Here is a 23,371-nt window from a genome sequence, read left to right as displayed (position 1 = left end):
CTTGTGCTTTGTACCCATTTCCTGTCTCATATCTAGTCTCACATTCAATCCCATGAGGTTGTTTATTTTCTGTTAAGTATTTTTTTGACCAACAAGCCTCTCTGTGGATGCAATAATCCCAATCAGACCAAATTAGACTGAATTAGAAGATGCCCAGGTTTAATGAATGTCAGCACTCCTGGGTGGCCCCTGGAAAAACACAGAGTGGGGAAAAGGAGAACCAGAATGATCACCAAAGAGGAAGAAGGGGAGACCATGTGTTCATTCTCTGGGGGACAGTTTAAATAGCCTGTGGGAGTGGTCTTGACCCTCCCTGGGGAGGGGGTCACCGTTTGGTGGGCTTTCTTGGAGGTGGAGTTTGGACTGAGGCAACTCTCAGGGGAGGGGGCTTGGAATGGAGTTTGCTTCCCAACATTCCAAAATGGATGCCAGGGGGCTGGGGTGGATCTCCCAACTAAACATTCCAGATTCTTTGTATAAAGGGATGTCGGGAGCTGAGGTGAAGCCCCTCAACCAAACATTTTCCGCAGTGTGTGGATGAGAGTGTCAGGGCTCAGGATGATGACATGCTATCTCTGGTTTAAAAGTAACAGGGTCTCAACATCCTATTTCACTGATGTACCCCATCTGTGATCACCCAGATATACAGGGTGGCCCATCTACTGCTCCACCCTGTGTTCCTTAAAATCCCTATCCATAACTGTGACTCTTCATTGTGTACTAATTTTTTTATAGTTTGCATGCCATATCTGACAGTAGTGTGCTGACAGGGCCCATGTTTAGCCACCATTGTAATCTTCCCGTTGTCATGGTTCCCACACATGATGCTCATCAAATAAATGTTGACTAAATGTACTGGATGGAGGGGTCTAGTCCCTGTGGCTGGGCCTGGGAGGTAGCATCACTGAAGGGGTGGAGCTTGGAAAAGGCAGGAGGTCCTGAGAGGTGTGCAAACTGTGGGAAAATGGGTCTGACATCCAGCCTCCGCTCTTGGGCTTAGTAAAAGGAAAATTCCACAGACTAATTAAATTTAATTAGCAGGGCTTATTTGAACTGAGCAAAGCAAAGCAAAATTAAGCAACCTGAGACTCATATAGATCTCAGAACCATAGTAAATTCTGAGCATTCCAACTAGCAACATGATCAGATGCAATATGAGCCAGAGGACTGGATTACTACAGCCTAGCTAGTAATATGCCATAGCTTAGCCGTCTGTGCTTTAGCAGCTCCCTGTTCAGGAGTGGTCACGTCACTGTGTTCTGAGCCCAGGACGTGGGCCCAGCCCAAATCCACAACCTCGGTTTCTAAGGTAACTCCGGGTAGACTATACATCTTGGGGTTTAGTTTCTTGCTTCATGAAAAGGGACATTGAAAGCTTCTGCCCCAGACTCTGAGGGTGGGGTATGTGACAGAGGAGCCGGCCCAGGGCATGGTCCACAGTAGGTGCTGTGCTCTTCTTGGTATGTTCCTCCTCTTCCTTCTTTCTAGATAACTCTCTTAGGTCAGGCTATGGACCTTGCTCCCATGTGATGCTCAGAATTGACCTCATTGAACTCAGCATGTCTGATGCCTGAGACACCTTGAGTTAACCACCTCAGTCAACCTGAGTCTGTTGAGTTTGGAGCCCATCACATGTTAGAACCAAGGGAAGTCCATCATTGTTAGCAGTGCTGTGAAGTCACAGCTTGTGTGACTCATGAGGCCTGAGGCCAGGGAAAAGATGGCCATTTTGGAGTGAGCCTTTAAACAACTCTAAAAGACTCTAGACATCTTTCCTCTGCCCCAGGCTCTGAGCTAAATGTTTGAAGCTCAGCAGCCAGAGGCAGCTAGAGGTTTGTATAAGCCCTGGGACCTAAAGTTAGGGCATGATCACTTGACTGGGAACCAAATAGCCAGTGTGCTGAAGTAAAGAACCATCTGAGCTGATGGTCCTTGCTATGGGGAGAGCTTGTGAGCCAGAGTTGTAGGGAGTAGCAGAGTTGTGGGGAGTAGCAGAGTTGTGGGGAGTAGCAGAGTTGTGGGGAGTAGCAGAGTTGTGGGGAGTAGCAGAGTTGTGGGGAGTAGCAGAGTTGTAGGGAGTAGCAGAGTTGTAGGGAGTAGCAGAAACGGAGCCAGCGAGAAGATTCCTGGAGGATGGAGCAGAGTGCGAAGAGCCAGGTTCTGGGCAACTCAGGGCTGTCTGGGTGAGGACAGGGAGGGGACACTCAGTGGAGGAGGAGGCCTTGAGGAAATGCAGGATGCTGACCACAGTCTGGGGTGAGGCGACAGGCAGTGTGGTGAAATCTTCCACCCCAGGCATTCTCTCGAGAGCCCAAGAACAAGTCCCCTTTCTGGGCTGTTCTAATATTGGGTGCTAAGTTCTAATAGGCTTCCCTGTCCCCCACCCCCAGGAAGTTGGATCTGTTCCAGTCCTGGTCTGATGAGAAACTCTGGCAGCTGGTGGCCTTGGGGAGGATAGAGAAGTTCTCCCATGGACAGCTGGTGTCAAAAAACTTCGTGGATTCGTCATTTATCATATTTATCTGCAAGGTGAGAGTCTGAGCAGGGAGCAAAGCTGGGAAGAGCAGGGCCAACTTAAAGCCCTCTGCCCAGGAAGACATGGTTTGGGCTGGATCTACAATGCATGCAGCTCAGGTCCTTGTCTGACCTCCATGCTCTAGCTTAAGGTCCACTGCCAAGCATGGCGTGCTCACCTCAGAGGGTTGCTGTGAACTTCGGGGTGCACAGTGTGACCCTGTTGTTGGGGGTAGGGATGGGAATGCATTGCAAATGTGGAAACTGTGTGTAGGACCTAACTCTCTATGGGCTGCCTCTTTCTCTACATATATGCCTCTATTCAGATTTATTAGTTAGGCACAGTAAGAGATTTAAGTTATAAATAGAACTATTATGTACTGAAATACTCTACCCTCACCCCTTTTGTAATGATGTAAGATGAAATATAAATAAAACAACTTATAGCCTTTCTTTTTTAAAAAAAAGATTTATTTATTATGTATACAGCATTCTGTCTGCATGTATGTCTGCATGTCAGAAAGGGACATCAGATCTCATTACAGATGGTTGTGAGGCACCATGTGGTTGCTGGGATTTGAACTCAGGACCTCTATGGATGACAGCCTGTCTTAACTGCTGAGCCATCTCTCCAGCCCCCTAGCCTTTCTTTAGTGTAGCACACAACGTTTGTCTGCGCTCTATGCGCTACCATACAGTTCATGAACTTCGGGCAAGGGGCTGGAGATTAAAACACACAAAGACTCACACAGACAGAAAGACAGGGACACGGACCTCTAGTCACTGGTAAGAAGCCCTCTATTCAATAGCCACCACGGAGGCTTATATACCCAACACAGTCAGGTGGGCCAACAGGTGAAAACCTTATCCTCTGATCCTCAAGGCCAAGGCAACATGTGCTCGTGAAGCAGAGCTGGTAAACAACTTTGATACAGCTTTCAGTAACTCAAATCAGAAGGAAAGTAAAGATCACTAGCAGGGAAGAGCAGCTGGAGGCCAGGACTCCAAATGGTCCCAACACTTTAGCATATTTGTATCACAAAACCACAGATTTTGTGTTTTGGGTCACTGTTAAGTAAAATAAAGTTACTTGACCATAGTACCTGACACTTCAGCAGTTGAGCTGATAATGGAGAGCTCTCAAACACCTCACAGGTAGTAGCATTTACAGCATGGATACATTGGTCATGGCTCATGTCCTAGGCAGAATAGAGTAGGCTGACAAGAAATATACCCATGCTACTCAGAAGGGCATGCAGCTTCAAACTCACAATCTGTGTATTTCTGAGGCTCTCCATTTGATGCTCTTAGTCTGGAAGATTATGGATGACAATAACCACAGCTAAACTCTTGTTTATGGTGCACATACTGCGTCTCATTTTGGTCTCACAGTCACCTCCCAAAGGTTAACAGGGTCCTCATTCTCATTTGACAGAAGAGCAAACGGAGGCACTGGTTTGTCCACAGTCACAGAGTTGGGGCGGAGGCAAGGTTCGCGTCTGGTCTGTCTGACTCCAGAGCCTTTCTCCAGAACTGGGGTTGGAGTTGACCTGCCAGTTCCTTACACTGTAAGTCACCAAAGAGATTTGGTGCAATTTTGCCAAAGTGAGGCTGGTCCAGGATGTGAATGGATACAAAGATGGAGAAGACTTGTTTTCTCCGTCTGTCTCCTCCACTGGATCTGGAGCATAGTCAAAGTCGTCAGCGCCAAGTGCCAAGGGATAGGTATATGGGAGTGATCTCCAAGGACTAGGGAAGGGGAAGCTGCAAGGCTGCAGGCTTTGAAGAAGCCTCCTGAAGGAGGTGAGAGGAAGGTGAACTTCAAGTATTGAACCCATGGATCAAAGGGACGCACAGGATTGACATGCACCAGAGCTGGCTTGCATGGGCTGGCCCGAGCTGAGTGTCACATTTTATTTTCAGGCATTTTATGAGTTTACACATATTTATTTTTTATTTAATTGATAACTTTATCAATAATAACAACATTTATAGACATCCTAGTGTACGCACATAGGACACACAGGGTAAGAGCTGAGCTCTTCTGGATTCACACAGCTCCTGCAAACAGCTCCAGAAACCTTTAGTCAAAAGCAGATCCCCAGCCTGGTCTGGTTCCTGTTGTGGAACTGCAGCACGCTGGCTCTTCGTGTCCAAGCCCTGATTCTCCTGGTGAAGATACTAACAGGGAGCATCAGTGTGCTGCAGTCCCACAACATGGAACAAATGCATTTGTCCTTACCCAGGAGGAAACAAGCAGATGGTATCACAGCACAATGGGGGACCAAGGACATGGCTCATCTGTGGGAGGAATGCTCACTGCAGCCTGTCTTGCAGAGACTTTGGAACAGTTAATAACCTTGGTGATTATACAGTAACCGGTCATCTCAATGGAAAATAGAAAATCAAGATGGGGCCAGGAGTGGTGGCACACACTTTTAATCCCAACCCTCAAGCGGCAGAAGCAGGCGGATCTCTGTGAGTTCTAGGCCAACCTGGTCTACAAAGTGAGTTCCAGGACAGCCAGGGCTGTTCCACGGAGAAATCTTATTTCAAAATACAAATATCAAATAAATAAGTAATGAATACATAAATGAATCTGCTGCTTTCAGACACTAAGAGGAGGAGGACGGAACAGGCAGGTGGGACAAACCAGTGAATTCCTGAGCAGATGACTTGGAAAGGTCTCTTCATTACAACCTCTATGCCTAAATCTAAAATAACTAGTGCCTTCAGTAACCCGGGGCCAGTGATAAATACAAAAATGACCATAGGGCCAGCGAGAAGGCTGAGTGAGTTTAGAACTTGCTACTAAGCCTGAGAACCGGAGTTCAATCCTTGAATTCACATGGTGGAAGGAGAGAGCCAATCCTCAAAGTTGTCCTCTGACCTCCACATTTGCGCTGTGGCAAGTGCCCCTCTATTGTCTGAGTCATCACAGAACGCACACCACTGACGAGCAGGTGTGCAAGCTACCAGAAGTCTCGATTTGCTGAACGCCATCCATGGGAGGGTAAGAGTGGGCGAACAAGAGATGGCCTAGGAGGTTTTGATGAACTCACTGGGGAAATGCTGCCTTCAGCTTCCTTTGCCAAATCCTGGCTGGTCTGTGAGACAGCACCATCAAAGGTGACTGAGAACCGGAGGGCTGTGTGGGATTTCTAGAGTGTGCGTGTTTTATTTTGTACAAGTGGTCTCGATGCCCCCTACCTCTGACGTGCTGAGAACTGAACCCAGGACCCTTCACGGAGTAGGCAAGGAATTTATCATTGAGATACACCGCCACCCCCTTTAAAAGATGAGTTTGCATTAATTGTACATTTTCTACATCCACCATTGTTTTATTCTGGAGACAGGGTCTCCCTATGTAGCCCAAGGTGGCCTTGAACCTCTTCAACCTCCTGTCTCTACCCCTCCAGTGCTAGAAGTACATGTGCCCCACACCTGGCCTGAAGGTAACATTTATGTATGTGAACATGTATTTTCCTTGTTGTTAGTCTTAGCCGCACCACTAGGGGGAGTGTTGTTCTTCGGGGACCAGGCCCAGTCACGGATAATTAAAGCCAACTAACCTTGGGCAAAAAGGGATTTATGGAGGGCTGGTAAATAGGTAGAGGATTTGTGGAGCGATGGAGGGTGTGGAAGCCTGCAGAAGCAGATCCTGAGCTGCAAATGCCTGACACACAGACCAAAGAGGAAGCCGCTCCCCACAGCCAGTGTAGAAGTAATAGGGTGGATAACTGACACCTCCCAAAATCAGCCTCATTAAGTGAGTCCATCAAAAGGGACCCAAAGAACCCAGGACCTTTGCTGCAAGGAGCTGGGGTTGAAGCAACTGGCTTCCAGTCTCTACACATTCAAAAGGACTGGATTAACGGTTCTGTCCCCTGCCCCAGGCTCTGGAGCACCGAGATTACAGACCCTTGCATCAGTGCCACCACAGCCAGCTGGGGTGTCTTTTTTTCTGTTTTCATCTCCATTTTTTAATCTGTAAAATGGGACCACTGAATTCATAAAGTCTTGCAATAAGAATTAGTTTAATAGCGAGGTGGTGGTGGCACATGCCTTTAATCACAGCATTCTGGAAGGCAGAGGCAGGTGGATCTCTGTGAGTTCGAGACCAGCCTGAGCTACAGAGTGAGTTCCAGAACAGGCTTCAAAAGTTACAGAGAAAGAAACCCTGTCTTGAACAACAAAAACAAGAACAAACAAACAAACAAAAACCGCCAAAAGGAAAAAAGGATTAGTTTAATAATCAAATTTTTTTTAAAAAAAAAAAAAAGAAGGTGGACTAGAGAAATGCTTAAGCAGTTAAGAACATTATTGCTCTTGTAAAGGACCTGTGTGGGGTTTTCAGTGCCCACATAGGGTGGCTCACAGCCACCTGTAACTCCATCTCCAGGGGATCTGACACTCTTTTGGCCTCAGTCAGCAATTGCATTCATGCGCGCGCGCACACACACACACACACCTCTGTACATGTGCATGTGTGTGCAATTAAAAATAGTAAGTTAAAAGTAACTTTGAAGTGCATGGGTCCTGGGTTAATGCTCACCCACTAATCCAGGGCTTCTAACAGTGGTGCTGCGCAGCCAGCGCCCACACCCGGGAGCTCATGAGAAACACAACTTCGGCCGGGCACAGTGGCAGCTTCACGTAATCCCACCACTGGGAGGGAGACCAGGAGTTCAGGGTCATCCTTGGCTGTCTAGGGAGTTTGAGGTCAGCGTGGGCTAGGAGACACTGCTACAAAAACCAAACAAACCCAGAAAACAACAAAGCAGGGTGTCATCCAGGTGCAATGCTGTGTGCCTGCGTTCTTGCAATCTAAGTACTTGGGATACTGAGGTAGGAGGATTGCTTCAAAACAGAGGCCAGCCTGGGCTACATAGAGTTTCAGCTTCCTTGTGTTGGACAGTCTATGGATCTTGACAAGTATTTGGTGACCTATATCCAACCTACTGCCATATACAGTAACTGTGCTATCCGAAGACGACCCTATCCCACCTATGTCTCCCCCAACCCCCAGTTAGAAATCTTAGGTCTGTTTTTATTATCCCTATAGCTTTGTCTTTTCTAGAATGCCACAGGTCAGGATCCTAGAGTATGTTGCCTTTCAGATTGACTTTTACTCAGAAATTTGCATTTAAGAAAATTTTATCTCTTGAATTGATTTCTTTTTAGTGTTGAATAATATTTCATTGTCAAGATGCACCATAGTTATTTCTCCATATATATTTATATAAAATATATGAAAATTCTCAAGCCCCCTGCACCCCCTGAGCTATTAAATCCAAAAGTCCAGGGTGGAGGGCTGGTAGTTGACAAAGCTTGAGTATTCTGAAGCACACTAAATTACTTTTTTAAAAGGGAAACTCCTGTCTCTCTCTAAAGATTGGTTCACCACACAACCTGCATGGGAGTTAGTGCCACAGGTGACCCTCCAGGGGCAATAACACAAAGGCCAGATTGTGGCTGCCGGCAGGACACCCTGGGCCAGCAGTGGAGTTCAGCTTGCTTCTTACAGTGTTTCACTAAAATCTAGCCTTATTAACATGAAGCTTTATGTATCAGTTCTCATCTGTGGTTTCGAGGATTCAGAACAGGCACCCACACACCGGATCCTGTGTGTCCTCTAGCAGGAACTGAGCCGCCCCTTCTTTTATCTGACTTTCATTCGCTATGTAGCTGGCTCTTCGCCTGTTCAGACTTCCTCAGCACCCAGACTCCTGTACTTCCTGCCACGAGAGGATGGAGTCAGCCGCCAGCTGCTGATTTCCTGTAAGGGAGGTTCGGGAATAGGATTCCCACGGGTATCTCAAACGCAATTAATGTCCACAATCAATCCCTTCTGGGCCACTTGGGACACATGGCTAGACCTCTCTCTGCAAGTATCAGAGGCAATAAAGGTTTCTGAGAGACTCTTCCGAGAGGAAGCACTGCTGCTCTCTTGTCCGCGGTTCTTGGGTGAGACGGATATGGTGAACGAATGTTGGACAGTGCCTGGCACACAAGGAATTACTAGACGTCTGTCCCCTTACCAATAACAGCCTGTCTTTAAGTTCAACCCTTCTGTATCTCTTAGACTCCCTATTAAGAAGCAGAAGATTTCTATAAGATAGGAAATAAAAGGAACATAACAGCTTTTTTTTTTTTTTTCTGGTGCCAGGATTTAAGCCTGGGACCCCCACATATGTTAGGATTGCTTTGTTCTTGTTCTTGAGGCAGGGGGTCTCTATGTATTTCATGCTGACCTCAAACTTGAAATCCTCCTGCCTCAGCCTTTTTGTGCCTAGACTACAGCCTGTGCCACCATTCTTGGCCTGGAGACCCATATCTTGATTTAAACTCCCATAGCAGAAAGGCAGGAGAAGGGGATGCTGGGAATTAAAGACTGGCTTTTAAAGTTCTCACTCTGACCATCACAAGCCCCCTTTCTGGGAAACTGATTCAAACAAATAAGGAGGTTGTGTCCAGTCTAAAACTGAGGAAGTCCCATCCCTCTGCCTGCCCAGGAAGCTGCTTCAGTGACCTCTGTAAGAATTAGAAGATGCATCAGGTGGTGGTAGCACACACATTTAATCCCAGCACTAGGAAGACACGGCGGGTGGATCTCTGTGAGTTCGAGGTTAGCCTGCTCTACAGCGTAAGTTCTGGGATAGCCAGGACTACACAGAGAAACTCTGTCTCAAAAAACAAAAACAAAGAGAACTGAAGATGTATGTTCATTGCTTGCTGTGCAGGGCATCAACAATCAACAAACGGCTTACATTGTCACTTTTTCTCGGCCATCTAGGAGTGGCTTAAGTCTGTAGGTTGAGAATAGAGAAGGAAGGACAGTAGCTCCCCTAGTTCTATCCAGCATTTTCTACTGACTGTTAGTTACCTGGAACTGAGTCATCCCCACTTCCAGAACAGAGGACTTGGGGAAGGTGAAGGCTTTTGGGTTAATTTAAATTGGGCCTTGGCCATGCTGAGCAAAATAAAACTTACAGATAATGCTGACAAATTAGAAACAGCCAAATCTGAATCTTTTAGAAAATGTTTTCTGGGACCAGAAGAGATGGCTTTGTGGTTCTGAGCACTGACGGCTCTTGCAGAGAACCTGAGTTTAAGTTCCCAGCACCCACATCAGGCAGCTCACACCTGCCTACAACTCCAGTTCCACGGGATCAGATGACATCACCTAGTCTCCTAGGGCACCTACATATGCAAATACAGACAAGCAAGTACATACATAAAACTAAATAAATATAAAAATGTCTTCTTGAATTAGAACTTTCCAATCTGAACTATTTTTCTCTTGATGAATTCAAAACCTGACAATCATCAACCAAATTGAGGTATTGAACATTTCCAACCTCCAGAAGATGCCCTTGTACCCTTTCTCAGACAAAATTCCCCCAAAGACACTCCTATTACAATATCATCACAGGTTACTTTTGAGATTTATTTAGTGTGTATGGGTGTTTTGCCTGCATGTATGTCTGTGTACCACCTGTGTACAGGGCCTGTGGAGTCAGAAGAGGGTGTTGGATCCCTGGAACCAGAGAGAGTTTTATAGGTAGATAGTTGTTAGCTACCATGTAGGTTCTGGGAATTGCCCCAGGTTCTCTGAAAAAGCAGGGTTCTTAACCTCTGAGCTCCTTCTCTAGCTCCAAGCTGCCTTTCTAACCCAACCATAGAATTTTTTTTTACCAGTTTCTGAACCTCCTAGAAATGGAATAACCTTATAATATATAATATATAATAGCATATGTTGAGGAAAGACATATGTTGGGCTCCCAGGTCGGGAAGTTGATATAGAAATAAACACTTTGCATTGGTATGGATCTTGGTCTATTGATACAAATTTAAGGCCAATTTTGTTATATTGTGTTTATGCATTTCTGCTCTTGTTTAAGGTATCATGTTTGTGCAGCTCATTAAAAAATGTATAATTAACAATTACAGATTGATAGTCATTTATAATCATCAAACTTGTAGTCATGTTAGATTTCCTAGATATAGAGATATATTTCAGTTTAGATAATCTTCAACACTTCAAACACCTACAGAATATGGCATTTAAAAGGTTTTAAGAACTTAGACAATTTGTCAACAATGAGGCAAGTCAGCTTTGGGCAGCACCAATCTGCTTCAAGAGGTTGATGTACACTGAAGAAACTTGTTATGGAATTTGTCTTCAATGTGACAAGGCTAGCCATTTGGGCAAGAAATTGCTCTTGACTGGACTGCTTGATGGTACGTTATATAAACTGGACATGCAAGACCCATAGAAAAGTGACTGCTGTACTTGCCTAAAGAAGGTGAGACAGTCCTTTTGGGTTCTGCTTCATGAAAGAGTCTGCCAGTCATTCTGCAGGACACAGAAGAAAGTGACTGACAAACTGCCAATATAGGCAAAACAACCTTTCAAATTTCCTGCTTCATAGAAAAGTCTGCTGTAAACTATGGGCTTGTAGGCTGAAGATGGATGCTCCAACATTAAAGAAGAACTTTGGGTGACTGTCCCAGGCACCCAAACTCTGTCAATTCTAGAGTTTTGGAAGTTGCTTACAATGCATTTCCTGTTTACTTGGATAATATTGTATCCTTCTGCAGTTTTTGATGGAGTTGAAGACAGATAGTTATAGTTTTCCTTAGGTATGATAAAAGATAAATTAGATATGAAATTTTAGACTTACAAATATTGTAACTAATTCTTGCTTGATACCTGTTTTGTTATATGTAATTTTACTATGTTAAAGTTGGAACCTTCCTTTTTATTTAGACAGAAAAGGGGAGATGATATGGGATTCCCCTCTGTATGCTATTAATATGTTGTATTATCATTGATTAATAAAGAAACTGCTTTGGCCTATGGCAGGGCAGAATAACAGGTGTGGAATTTGAACAGAGATATAGAGAGTAGGCAGAGTCAGAGAGATGCCATGTAGCTACAGAAAGAGAAAGACACCAGAACCTTACCAGTAGGTCACAGCCTTGTGGTGCTACACAGATTAATAGAAATAGGTTATTTTAAGATGTAAGAGCTAGTTAGAAATAGAGCCATTGGCCAAATGGTATTGTAATTAATATAGTTTTTGTGTGATTATTTGGGTCTGTCTGGCTGGGAAACACAAGCACAGTCTCTGTTTACAGGGAGTCTAATGAATCAGCTCTAAGCTGAGAGAACCATCTTGTAAAAATAAGGTAGTGAATGACTGATGAAGACACCTGATATAATCCTCTGGTCTCCACATGCTTGATCATGTGTATGCACATGCACATACATACATATATATACACATGAACATATACACACATACAAATAAAGAATTAGCATAGAATAATATTCTAAGCAATAGCATAGGATTATATGTTTGGGCTGATGACTAACTGGGGTTTCTTTTTGTTGGTTGGTCTTTTGAGACAAACTCTCACTATGTAGCCCTGGATGGCCTGGAATTTGCAATATAGATGAAGCTGGCCTTGAACTCAGAGATCTGACTGCCTTTGCCTCCTAAATGCCTGGATTAAGGGTGTACCACTACCCCTTATCCTCTTCTTCTTTTGTCTTTGCTAGAGTTACCTGAGAGGTGAACATCATCCTTGGGAACCTAGGTGATTTGTTTTTGTTTGTTTGTTTGTTTGTTTAGTTTTTTCAAGACAGGGTTTCTTTGTGTAGCTTTTGGCTGTCCTGGAACTCACTTTGTAGACCAGGCTGGCCTTGAACTCACAGAGATCCATCTACCTCTGCCTCCCAAGTGCTAAAATTAAAGGCATGTACCACCACCTGGCCTTTTTCCTTTTTTTTTAAGAAAAGAGTTTTTTGTTTTTTATTTATTAATTATGTATACAGTATTCTATCTGCATGTATGCCTGCAGGCCAGAAGAGGGCACCAAACCTCATTTCAGATAGTTGTGAGCCACCATGTGGTTGCTGGGAATTGAACTCAGGACCTTTGGAAGAGCAGGCAATGCTCTTAACCGCTGAGCCATCTCTCCAGCCCAAGAGTTTTTTGTTTTGTTTTTTTAAATATTTATTTATTTATTATGTATACAATATTCTGTCTGTGTGTATGCCTGAAGGCCAGAAGAGGGCGCCAGACCTCTTTACAGATGGTTGTGAGCCACCATGTGGTTGCTGGGAATTGAACTCAGGACCTTTGGAAGAGCAGGCAATGCTCTTAACCACTGAGCCATCTTTCCAGCCCCCTGTTTTGTTTTGTTTTAATGTGTATGGGTGTCTTCCCTGCATGTATATAAGTTCACCATGTGTATGCCTGGGGTCTGCAGAGGCCAGAAGAGGGCACTAGATCCCCGGGAACTGGAGTTATAGCTGGTTGTGAACTGCTGTGTTTGTGCTGGAGACTGAGCCTGGCTAGTCCGGAAGAGCAGCCGGTGCTCTTAACCGCTGAGCCATCTTTCCAGCTTCACAGGTGATCATTTCAAAGACAAAAAATTAGCTGCAGAATAATTATAAAGGTCACTGGGCAGTGGTGGTGCACACCTTTAACCCCTGCACTCCGGAGGTAGAGGCAGGCAGATCTCTGAATTCGAGGCCAGCCTGGTCTACAGAATGAGTTCCAGGATGGCCAGAGCTACACAGAGAAACCCTGTCTTAAAAAGCTAAAGTGTGTGTGTGTGTGTGTGTGTGAGACTGTCAGTATCAGCAGGATGTGTAGCCTGCAGTAAATAGTACCACTGGCTGTCTCGTTACATCCTCAGTGATGACTTTGGTCAGTGCCAGTACTGTGTGTACTTTCTATGCTTCTTTAGGTGCTTGAATTTGCTATGAGACAATAACATTTTTATTAAGGAAAACACATGGAACGATATACATTGAGCAAATAAAACAAAATGGGGTTAGGTCAGGTGGATATAAAGCTTCCTTTCAAAGCCTGGCCTGCCTGGAGCATCCAGGTTTAACCCTTGGCTTATATCTCTTGATGTGTCCAGGGCAGCTGTGAGATCCTGCGGATGATAGACCTGGGAGCCTCCAGTACCTATTATAAGTGGGTCTGGCAGCAGCTGGATCTGTTGGACCACAAACCTCTGGGAGTTCACCGCGAGAGTAAGTCACACGGCCACATCTGTTGATGGCATAGCTGGCAGGGGAAAGGTGTGTCCATCCCCTGGGCCGTGTCCTGGTTCCAGTCCCCAGTCCGTAGACTCATGGGTATCTGAGCTCAAAGTGGTGAACCCTCCTCTTCTACCAGCTCTACGAGCCTGATCGTTGGCCTTGCCTGCTGGCTCCTCCCTCTCTCTCTGGATTCTTCCATGTAAGCATTGCTTACGCCTCCTGCACCCCCTCCACCCGTCTTTCCCCAGCTCTCTTCTGCTTTTCACATCTTAGATGACGCATCCTTATTCAGAGAATTCTCCTAGACTTCTCATGCTGAAGCAGCATCTTCCACCTCAGCCCTCATTACATCCCATTTGCATCTGTGGTATTTCTCTTGTGTCGTGTCTGCTCCACTGCAATCACTGAATCTGAAATGGTTATTAAATGGCTGCCTCCCTGGAATTTAAACTCTAGGATCCCAGGGCCTATGGCCATCCCAGGCATCTTATGTATATTCAGAGTGACTCACAGGGTCAGCACTCATATTTTAGCTACTGTGAATGGTTTTGAGTATGTCCTGAGCTCTGACTGTACCTGTGTATTCTCCAATGCCTATCTAAATTGATATATGTATATATATGGCACGGATAGTTGCTATCATTCATTGAATTCTGCATACACTCAGTGATTTGTTTATACAGAAGTGTAATTCATAACAGATGTATTAGTCAAACTTCTCTATAGTAGCAGAACTTAAAGAATTAATAGCTCTCTCTATATATAGAAAGGGGCTTTATTAGAATGGCTTATGGGCTGGGGTTCAACTAGTCCAGCAATGGCAGCCTATGAGTGGAAGATAGTTGTGACCAGTTCACAGGCTGGATGCCTCGGCTGTTCTTCAGTAGATGCTAGAATCCTGAAGAAGTGGGCTCCAATGCCAGAGAAGGAATGGACTTGCTAGCAAGGTGGGAACAAGCAGGCAAACAGCAAAAGCTTCCTTTCTCCGTGTCCCTATATAGGCTTCCAGCGGAAGGCATGGCCAGGTTAGAGGTGTTACCTAGCACAGATCCAGATTAAAGGTGCATCTTTCTACCTCAAAGATCCAGATTAGAGGGCTGGAGAGATGGCTTAGTGGTTAAGAGCATTGCCTGCTCTTCTAAAGGTCCTGAGTTCAATTCCCAGTAACCACACGGTGGCTCACAGTCATCTGTAATGAGATCTGGTGCCCTCTTCTGGTCTGCAGGCATACATGGAGACAGACTATTGTATACATAATAAGTAAATATTTTAATAAAAAAAAGATCCAGATTAGAAGTAGATCTTCCCACTTCAAATTAAGCAAAAATCCCTCAGAGGTGTGCTCTCCATTTTTAGGCTTTAGTTAATTCCAGATGCAGTCAGGTTGACAACCAAGACTAGCCCTCACTGCAGATTTTCAATAAGATACAATTGTCTGTCCATTTTACAGATACAGAAACTGAGGTTCAGAGAGCTGAAACTTCTGTCTAAAGGTCATACAGATACTAAGTAATGGAAGGCTGAAGAGTGCAGGCCTGCACATTGAAAGAAAAGCAAAAGCTTTCATATTTGCCAAACGCTCCAGCTATGTTTAGTCTGTTTCTTGGTGTTAAACACAACCAGTGTGAGATAAAAGCTTCTAGAACCTGCCTTAGGTGACAGCTTCCCGACTTTGGGTGATGTTTCTGTTCACAGGAGGTTGTATATGTGTGTGCACGCAAGAGCATGTGAGAGAGAGAGAGAGTGTGTGTGTGTGTGTGTGTGTGAGTATGTAAGAGTGTGTGTGTACGTGAGTGTGTTTGTGTGTGTGTGTGAGTATGTGTGTGTATGTGTGTGTTATACATTTGGGTAGAGAGATCCAGCCCTCAACAGGCATCCACATTGTCTCAGGGGTTATGTGTTTACTAAGTACCAGCACTGGCTTCCTCCCTACAATCCTTTGAGATTATAATCCAGCCTTTCCAAGATCACTTTGTGGATGTGGCCAGTTAGTTGTTCTGATATTAGAACTGAAGCCAACATTGGTGGCTGGGCAGAGGAAAAAGGTGTGGGGGGGAGCAGGGGACATGACAAAAATAACTTTGGAGCTTGACAGATCCATGTTTATCCCACATAGTAGGTGGCGTTGGCTAATACTTAAATCATTTGACCTGGCTTCTCCATCTCCTTTCCAGACAGTATCACCATTAAATGTAGTCAGAGGCTGCATGTTCATTCCCAGACCCAAGTAATCACACAGAAGCTATATTAATTACAATACTGCTTGGCCTATTAGCTCAGGCTTCTTAACTAACTCTTACATCTTAAATTAACCCACTTCTATTAATCTCTATATAGCCACGAGGCTGTGGCCTACCGGTAAGATTTTGGTGTTTCTTCCTCCTTAGGCAGTTACATGGCATCTCTCTGACTCTGCCTATGCTCTCTCTACATATCTCTCTTCCAACCAGACTACATTCTGCTCTCCTATAGGCTGGAGCAGCTTCTTTATTAACCAATGGTAATAAAACATATTCACAGCATACAAAGAGGAATCCTACATCAGTTAAGAGTCTAGGCTCATGCAAGGTGGTGATGGTGCACATCTTTAATTCTAGCACTCGGGAGGTAGAGGCAGGTGAATCTCTGAATTTGAGGTCAGCCTGGTCTACAACATGAGTTCCAGGAAAGCCAGGACTGCATAGAGAAACCCTGCCTTGGGGAAAAAAAGAGCCTAGGCTTAGACTACAGGGTCCTGTGTGACACTGGACAAATGACTTTCTCTTTGTACATCAGTGTCCTCGGGTCCTGTAAAATGTAAATTATGTTCCCTATATCATAGACTCATTTGGCTGCTAAGCAAATGAACATACAAAACTCATAAACCACTCCCTGGGTGCATGAATTTATGGTAGATACTTGTCACCATTACTGCAAGATGACAGGCAGGCTGAAAGGGATGTCAATTCTCATCAGCCACCCCCCAACACCAGTCCCCTAGGTATAAGGTTGTATTGCACAAGTTTGGATATGCTATGTTCCTATCATGAACCAGTTCAAAATATTTTTAAGTTTCTCTTTTGATTTTTTTTCTTTGACCCACTGAATATTAATCAGGGTGTTATTTGGTTTCCAAGATTTGGGGACCATCCAGCTATCTTTCTCTTTATTATTTCTATGATAAAACATTCGGGACAGTTTGGATCCTCTTGAATGTGTTGAACGTTGTTTTATGGCTCAGAAAGCAATCTATCTTGGTAAATGCTCCATTTGCATTTGAAAAGAATATGCTGTCATCGGCAGAGCGTGCTGTGAATGTAAGTCAGCTGGGCTGGTGATGGGGAGGAGGGGTCCGTGTCCTTCCTGATTTTCCTCATCTGCTCTATCAGCTGTTAGTACAGAGCTGAGAAAGTCTCCACCTACTGTTTTCTCTCTCCCCTTACTCAGTCTTCCTTCCCCTCCCCCTCTGTATCTGAGGCTGACTTTGACCCATAGAACCACAGGGCTGAATTCTTCAAGGCAAGAAGACTGCAAGGCCCGGGTGCTCTACACGAACTACATTCTTGACCTAAGATGAACTTCTTTGTCTCTGGTAGCATTCTTTACTCTAAAATCTACTTTTTTTTCTGATACTATTTTAGCCACTCCTTTTGATTGAATTTAGCTTCCTTTGATTACTATTAGTTTGATATTTCTCTTCCTATCATTTTGTGGGATTTTTTTTGATATCTTTTTTTTTAAATGGCTTTTTCTGTTTTTGTGGCACTGGGGATCAAACCTAGGGTTTTACGCATGCCAGGGAAACACTATGCCATGCATCTATAGCCACAGTCACAAAAATGAGTTTATTTAGAAAGTTTTAAACGTTTTTATTTTTAGGTTAGAAGGGTGCGTACTTGGATGAGACTAACTGGCTACCAGAGCCCAGGGGGACTCCGTTTCTACACCTCTAATGCTAAGATTATAGACATGCTGTCACATCCACGTGTGCATGTTTGTGTCTGAGTGAGCGTGTACACATGCCATGGTGCACATGTGGAAGTCAGAGGGCAATCGCAGGTGTTGGCTCTTGCCTTCCTCCTCGTTTTATGAGGGTCTCTTGTTTGCCAGGAAGTATGCCAGACTAGCTTTCCCCGATTGGTTTCTAGTTCCATTTGTTTGGAATATGCTTTTCCATCCTTTCATGCTGTGGTGGCCTCTATCCTTGATGGTGAGGTGCATTTGTTGAAGACAACTTATGTCATTTATCTATCTGTCTGTCTGTTTTTCAAGATAGGGTTTCTCTATGTAGCACTGGTTGTCCTGGAACTCACTTGATAGACCGGGCTAGCCTTGAACTCACAGAGATCTGCCTGCCTCTGCTTCCCAAGTGCTAGCCAGGATTAAATGTGTGAGCCACCACCATCGGGCAATGCAGTTTATTTTTTTTAAGGCAATCTACTACTCTATGTCTTTTGATGGAAGAATTGATATCATTAAGCTTCAGAGTTATTATTGAAAGTTGTGTGTCAACTCCGATGTTTGTGTTGATTTTGTAGCGTTTGGTGTTTTCCTATTCCTCTTGTGCTTACTGCTTTTAGCCTGGTTTATTCTTTCCTGTGGCCCCTGGATGTGTTTACCTTTCTTTTTTAAAAAGATTTATTTGCTGGGAAAACAGAGGCAGGTGGATCTCTGTGAGTTAGAGGCCAGCCTGGTCTACAGAGTGAGTTCCAGAACAACCAAGGCTGTTAAACAGAGAAACCTTGTCTTGAAAGTTTTTTTTTATTACTTTACATATATTTATGTGTTCTGTGTGTGCACCTGTGGGATCCTTTGGAGTTAGGGTTACAGATAGTTGTGAGCCACCGTACAGGTGCTGGGAGTCTAATCCAGTCCTCTGCAAGAGCAACAACTGCGCTCAGCTGCTGAGCCACCTCTTCAGCCCTATGTTTACCTTTCTCTTCGGGCCAAAGGAGTCTATCAAGAACGGGCTAGTGCTGGTGAATTCCTTTAGTTTGTGTTCACCATGGAAAGGGTTTCTTTCTCCTTAATTATGACCATTTTGCTGGCTATAGTAATGTAAGTTGGCAGTTCCTGTCTTTCAGAACTTGAAATCTAGATCTCCCTGGCTGTACCTCCCAAATACAGGTAGTCTCTCACTAGGTCATAGGGTTTGTCATGTAGGCTGGGCCATCTAGCCCACAAGCCCTGAGGCACTGCCTGTCTCTCCCTCCCCAGTGCCGGGAGAAGTACAAGCTACCATGCCCAACTATTTTTATGGGTGCTGCGGATCAATCTCAGAGCTTTGCCTGTGCTAGGCAAGCCCTCTACCAACTAACCTGCATCTCCAGCCCCAAATACGATCTGGCAGTAGGAAGAGATGGACTCTGAATCAACTAAAACTGAGTTCAAATTAAGCATCAGTCCTTTAGCAGACAGCTTAGATTCTCTGCTGTTCACCTCCTCTACCCTAGGCTAATTGCTTATCTAGATGCAATCATGGAAGGATCTAGTGCAGGACTGCCCCTGAGGGCAGTTTATGGAATCTGCCTCCTTCTTCCTCCTCCTCCTCTCCATCGGCTTTGAAACCTTGGCAGACATAGAAGCTGCTATGTAGGCCAGACTGGCCTCAAACTCATAGAGATCTACCATCTCTGCCTCCCAAGTGCTGGGATTAAAGGCACGTGCCATCACGCCTCTTGCTTTCTTTCCTCAGGATATCAGACAACTTGGGCAAGTTCCGAAGGGGTTCTTTCACTGTCCCTGTACTGCCCAAGGCCCATTGCTGTGTTTTTCTGTGCTTTCTCTTAATAGTAATATCTCCTATGGAGAGATTTAAGGAATTCCAGATCAAATCATATCCTCTACAAGACTTCAGCTATTTGAAACTTCGGCGTCTACAGGAAGTCAAAGGGCAAAGGGGAAAAACCTTCCACGGGAAGATCAACTCAACAGAAAATAGTCTCCCAAAGTTGCTGGGCCCGAAGGTCAGGTAAGCTGAGCTCTTAGCTGATAGAGTGGTCTGGGTGTGGGTGTTAAGATTTCGGAGATGCTGGTGAGGGTCACAGGTGGCAGGCAGGTCATCCTAGGTGGATGGGTGTGTCTCTGTCTCACTTGACTACTTAAGAACAACCACCATTCATTTCCTCAAGGCCACAGTAATGTTTTTTTAAAAGGCAGAAAGGATCTTCTGGCTTTCTGTGTCCCTGTTGCTGGGTCCTTTTGACTCAGTGTCTTCAGAACATTATCCACCTAGGGGAGCGAGCTCTAGCTTGACAGGTACGAGCTTGGCTTGCAGTCAGTTCAACCCAGGTTCAAATCCTGGCTTGGTCACTTGCTTTGGTTGTGTCCCTGGCCAAGGGATCTGACTTCTCTAAGCCTTATGCTTTGTGGGTTTCTGAGTCTCAAGGTCATTATAAGCCAGTGGTTATATGAAATATTGATAAATCATACTTAATACTGACAGGATGCTGAGTATCTGGCATTAAGTTATCTAATTAATCTCCACAATGTCCCTAAAAGGTGCTCTGGCTGTCACTCAGTTTCCAGGCGAGAAAACTAAGCTTCACCGAAGGGTGAAGTTGCTTGTTCAAGGTCACACATTGTAGAAAGTGGTAAAGCCAGGATTCAAGCCTGAGCAGCTGGTCAAACATCTGTCCCGTCTGCCACGGGTCTCGCTGGCATGCGACAGAGCCACATTGAGACCTGTGCTCTTGCCTTAACTCGAGGACCTGAGGAACAGGAAAAGATTGCAGCAGGAGCACCGCTCACTCCCCTCCCATTTGAAACTCAAGTGTCCTGAGATGTCTAAACCAGGCGATGGTAGCACACGCCTTATTCCCAGCACTAGGGAGGTAGAGGCAGGTAGATCTCTGTGAGTTTGAATTCAGCCTGATCTACATAGTGAGTTCCAGGACAGCCTGATCTACATCCTTTAAAAAACAAAAAGCGAAAACAAACAAACAATCGGTATCAATAATGAGTTAGTATCACTGTCCTGTTTTTCGATGGCCTCTTCATTTATTCATTAACACTTCTGGTCTGCTGGCTTCCATAAGAAGCAACCCATGACTTCGAGGTTGTTCCCCCCCCCCTTTTTTTTTTTTTTTTTTTTTTTTTTTTTTGGTTTTTCGAGACAGGGTTTCTCTGTAGCTTTGGAGCCTGTCCTGGAACTAGCTCTTGTAGACCAGGCTGGTCTCGAACTCACAGAGATCCGCCTGCCTCTGCCTCCCGAGTGCTGGAATTAAAGGTGTGCGCCACTGCCGCCCCCCCCCCCCCCCCTTTTTTTGAAACAGTTTTTATCTGTAGCTTTGGAGCCTGTCCTGGAACTCATTCTGTAGACCAGGCTAGCCTCAACTCACAGATCTTCCTGCCTCTGCCTCCCGAGTGTTGGGATTAAAGGCGTGCGCCACCACTGCCCAACTACTTGTTTTTCTTCTGATAGAATATTCCCACTTCCAGCTTCCCCACAGGTAGAGAAAAAACAGACCCAGTGTGTCTGTTGTGAGCCAGTAAGGGAGAAGGGACAAAGGGGGCTCAGAAGTAAAAGTTACAGGGCATGCTGGGTACATACCTGGTTCATGCTCTTCTTGGAGGGGCAGGAATGAAGCCAGCCTATCTTTGTATGAGCTGGGCGAGCCTCAGCTATCCATAGCTCATAATCTTCTCTCTATTTCTAATCAGCTGCTTTGCCTCTCTCCTGCTGCCGTAGACAGAAACCAAAGAAAGCACAACTGCCTTGTAAAATTAACCTCAATTTGAACAGAGTCTAGGGGCTGCAGGCCGAGCAGGGGACTTGTCTATAAACAGAGAGGCAGCCTCTGCTGTGCCCCTAGGTGCCTAGAGCCTCACCTTTGAACAGTCATTCTGTTTGTAAGCATCTCTGGCTGCTGGCAATTCTTTTCCTTTACTGGGCAACCTGAACTTTGTGCTTGTACTTCTTGTCCACCCGGCTGCCACAGCTGCATGGGATCGTCTGCTCTTCCGGAAGCAGCCTTCTGGTGGCTAAAATGTCCCTAGTTCCTTTCTCTCCCAAGTCCAGGCTCTCTGACATTTCTGTGACCCCAGCCAGCAGCAGTCAGACTCACTCGGGATTTGGTTTTGAGGTTTTTTTTCGCCTTCTTCAGAGGTGCAGATTCTCTGGGGGGGGGGGGGCTCTTGTCAGCAGTACCGCAAGGGCTGACTTCTTGGGACCTGATTAGCTGGCTATTTTATGGATCAGTTCTAACAAGCTGTTACATTTCAGATCTAAGTTTGGTCATCCGGTCAAATGTCCCATGGCCAACACCAAGTTCGGTGAACTCCCCAGGGATGCCATAGTGGGGGTCTACATGAAGGTGCACACTCTGAAGGAAGGCGACATTGTGGTACGTGTACTAGAAGCTTCGTTCACAGACTAGTGCACAGCACAGATGGGCTGGGAATACTGGGTAACAAGCAGAAAGGCTTAGAAACACATCTTTCCATATTTGATGATATAAGAAATCGTGCTGGGCTGGTAGGTGGCTCAGGGGGTGAAAGCGCTTGTAGCTGAGTCTGTCAACCTGACTTAGGTCCCCCCAAAACACAGTGAAAGGAGAGAACTGACTCCTGAAAGTTGTCCTTTTAACACACATGCACATACACATACACATACATGCACGCACGCACACACACGTATATACACACACCCAAGCACACGCATACACAGCATACACACTCACACACACACACATGCATGCATGCACACACGTATATACACACACTCAAGTACACACATACACACATGCACACACATGCACGCATACACACACGTATATACTCACCCAAGCACACGCATACACACATGCACACACACGTATATACATACCTAAGCACATACACACATGCACACACACACGCACACACATATAAACACATGCATACACACATACACACACATACACAGCATACACACTCACACACACACGTGCACACATGTATATACACACACAAGCACATGCATATACACTTGCACACACACACATACACACATACACAACACAGACATGCACACACACATGCATACACATACGATAAAATAAAATAATTTTTTTTATTTTTTATTTATTTTTTTTTTAAAGAGGGTTTCTCTATGTAACAGCTCTGGCTCTCCTGAACTTGCTTTGTAGACCAGACTGGCCTTGAACTCATAGAGCTTTGCCTGCCTCTGCCTCCCAACTGCCAGGATTAAAGGCATGTACTACCACTGCCCAGCTTAAATTAAAATTAAATTAAATTCAACTTAGAGTAAATTAAAATTTTTAAGAAAAGAAAGAAATAAAAGACTTTAATTCGTGGTGGCACACGCCTTGGGAGGCGAGGCAGGCAGGTCCTTCTGAGTTTGAGGCTAGCCTGGTCTAGATAGTGAGTTCTGGGTCAACCAGGATTACACAATAAGATCCTGTCTCAAAAAAAGTAAACCAATAAAATAAAGACATGATAAAGATATTGTGGTTGATCTTTTAGGAATCTATATATTGGGGTTCATGAAAGCAGAGGGGAGGGAGACTTTAAGAGAGTTACAAAATAAAGTTACAAAATATGGGAATGTACTATCTGACAAGGCAGCAGAGGGTGGGTAACTGGGGAGAGAAAAGGAACCAGCTGGAGATGACGGGGCCAGGGGTACAGGTGGGGGAAGAAGGGAACGACTAAAAATAATTGCTACATGTAGCCATGACAGTGCAGGTGACTGAAAGCTGGGAAAAGCCCAGTTGGCAAGGTGCTAGGTACGAGCATGGATAACTGAATTTGAGCCAGAGCCCATGGGAGAAAACTGGGTGTGGTGGCTCTGGGGAGGCAGAGGCAGGT

At 45.0% G+C, this 23,371-nt stretch overlaps 1 protein-coding gene across 1 annotated transcript in view; it reads left to right on the top strand.

The window, feature by feature from the left end:
* Cnbd2 (cyclic nucleotide binding domain containing 2) overlaps positions 1-23,371 on the top strand; it is a 48,850-nt gene that overhangs the window by 13,279 nt on the left and 12,200 nt on the right. Inside the window, exons 7-10 of the mRNA XM_038331844.1 lie at positions 2,391-2,529; positions 13,459-13,573; positions 19,355-19,532; positions 21,786-21,906. Coding sequence (XP_038187772.1) covers positions 2,391-2,529; positions 13,459-13,573; positions 19,355-19,532; positions 21,786-21,906 — 553 coding nt within the window. The remainder of the gene's footprint in view (positions 1-2,390; positions 2,530-13,458; positions 13,574-19,354; positions 19,533-21,785; positions 21,907-23,371) is intronic.

This window comes from Arvicola amphibius, chromosome 5 (assembly GCF_903992535.2).
Source record: "Arvicola amphibius chromosome 5, mArvAmp1.2, whole genome shotgun sequence".
Taxonomy (NCBI): Eukaryota; Metazoa; Chordata; class Mammalia; order Rodentia; family Cricetidae; genus Arvicola; species Arvicola amphibius.
This window is presented reverse-complemented; position numbering and strand designations above follow the sequence as displayed.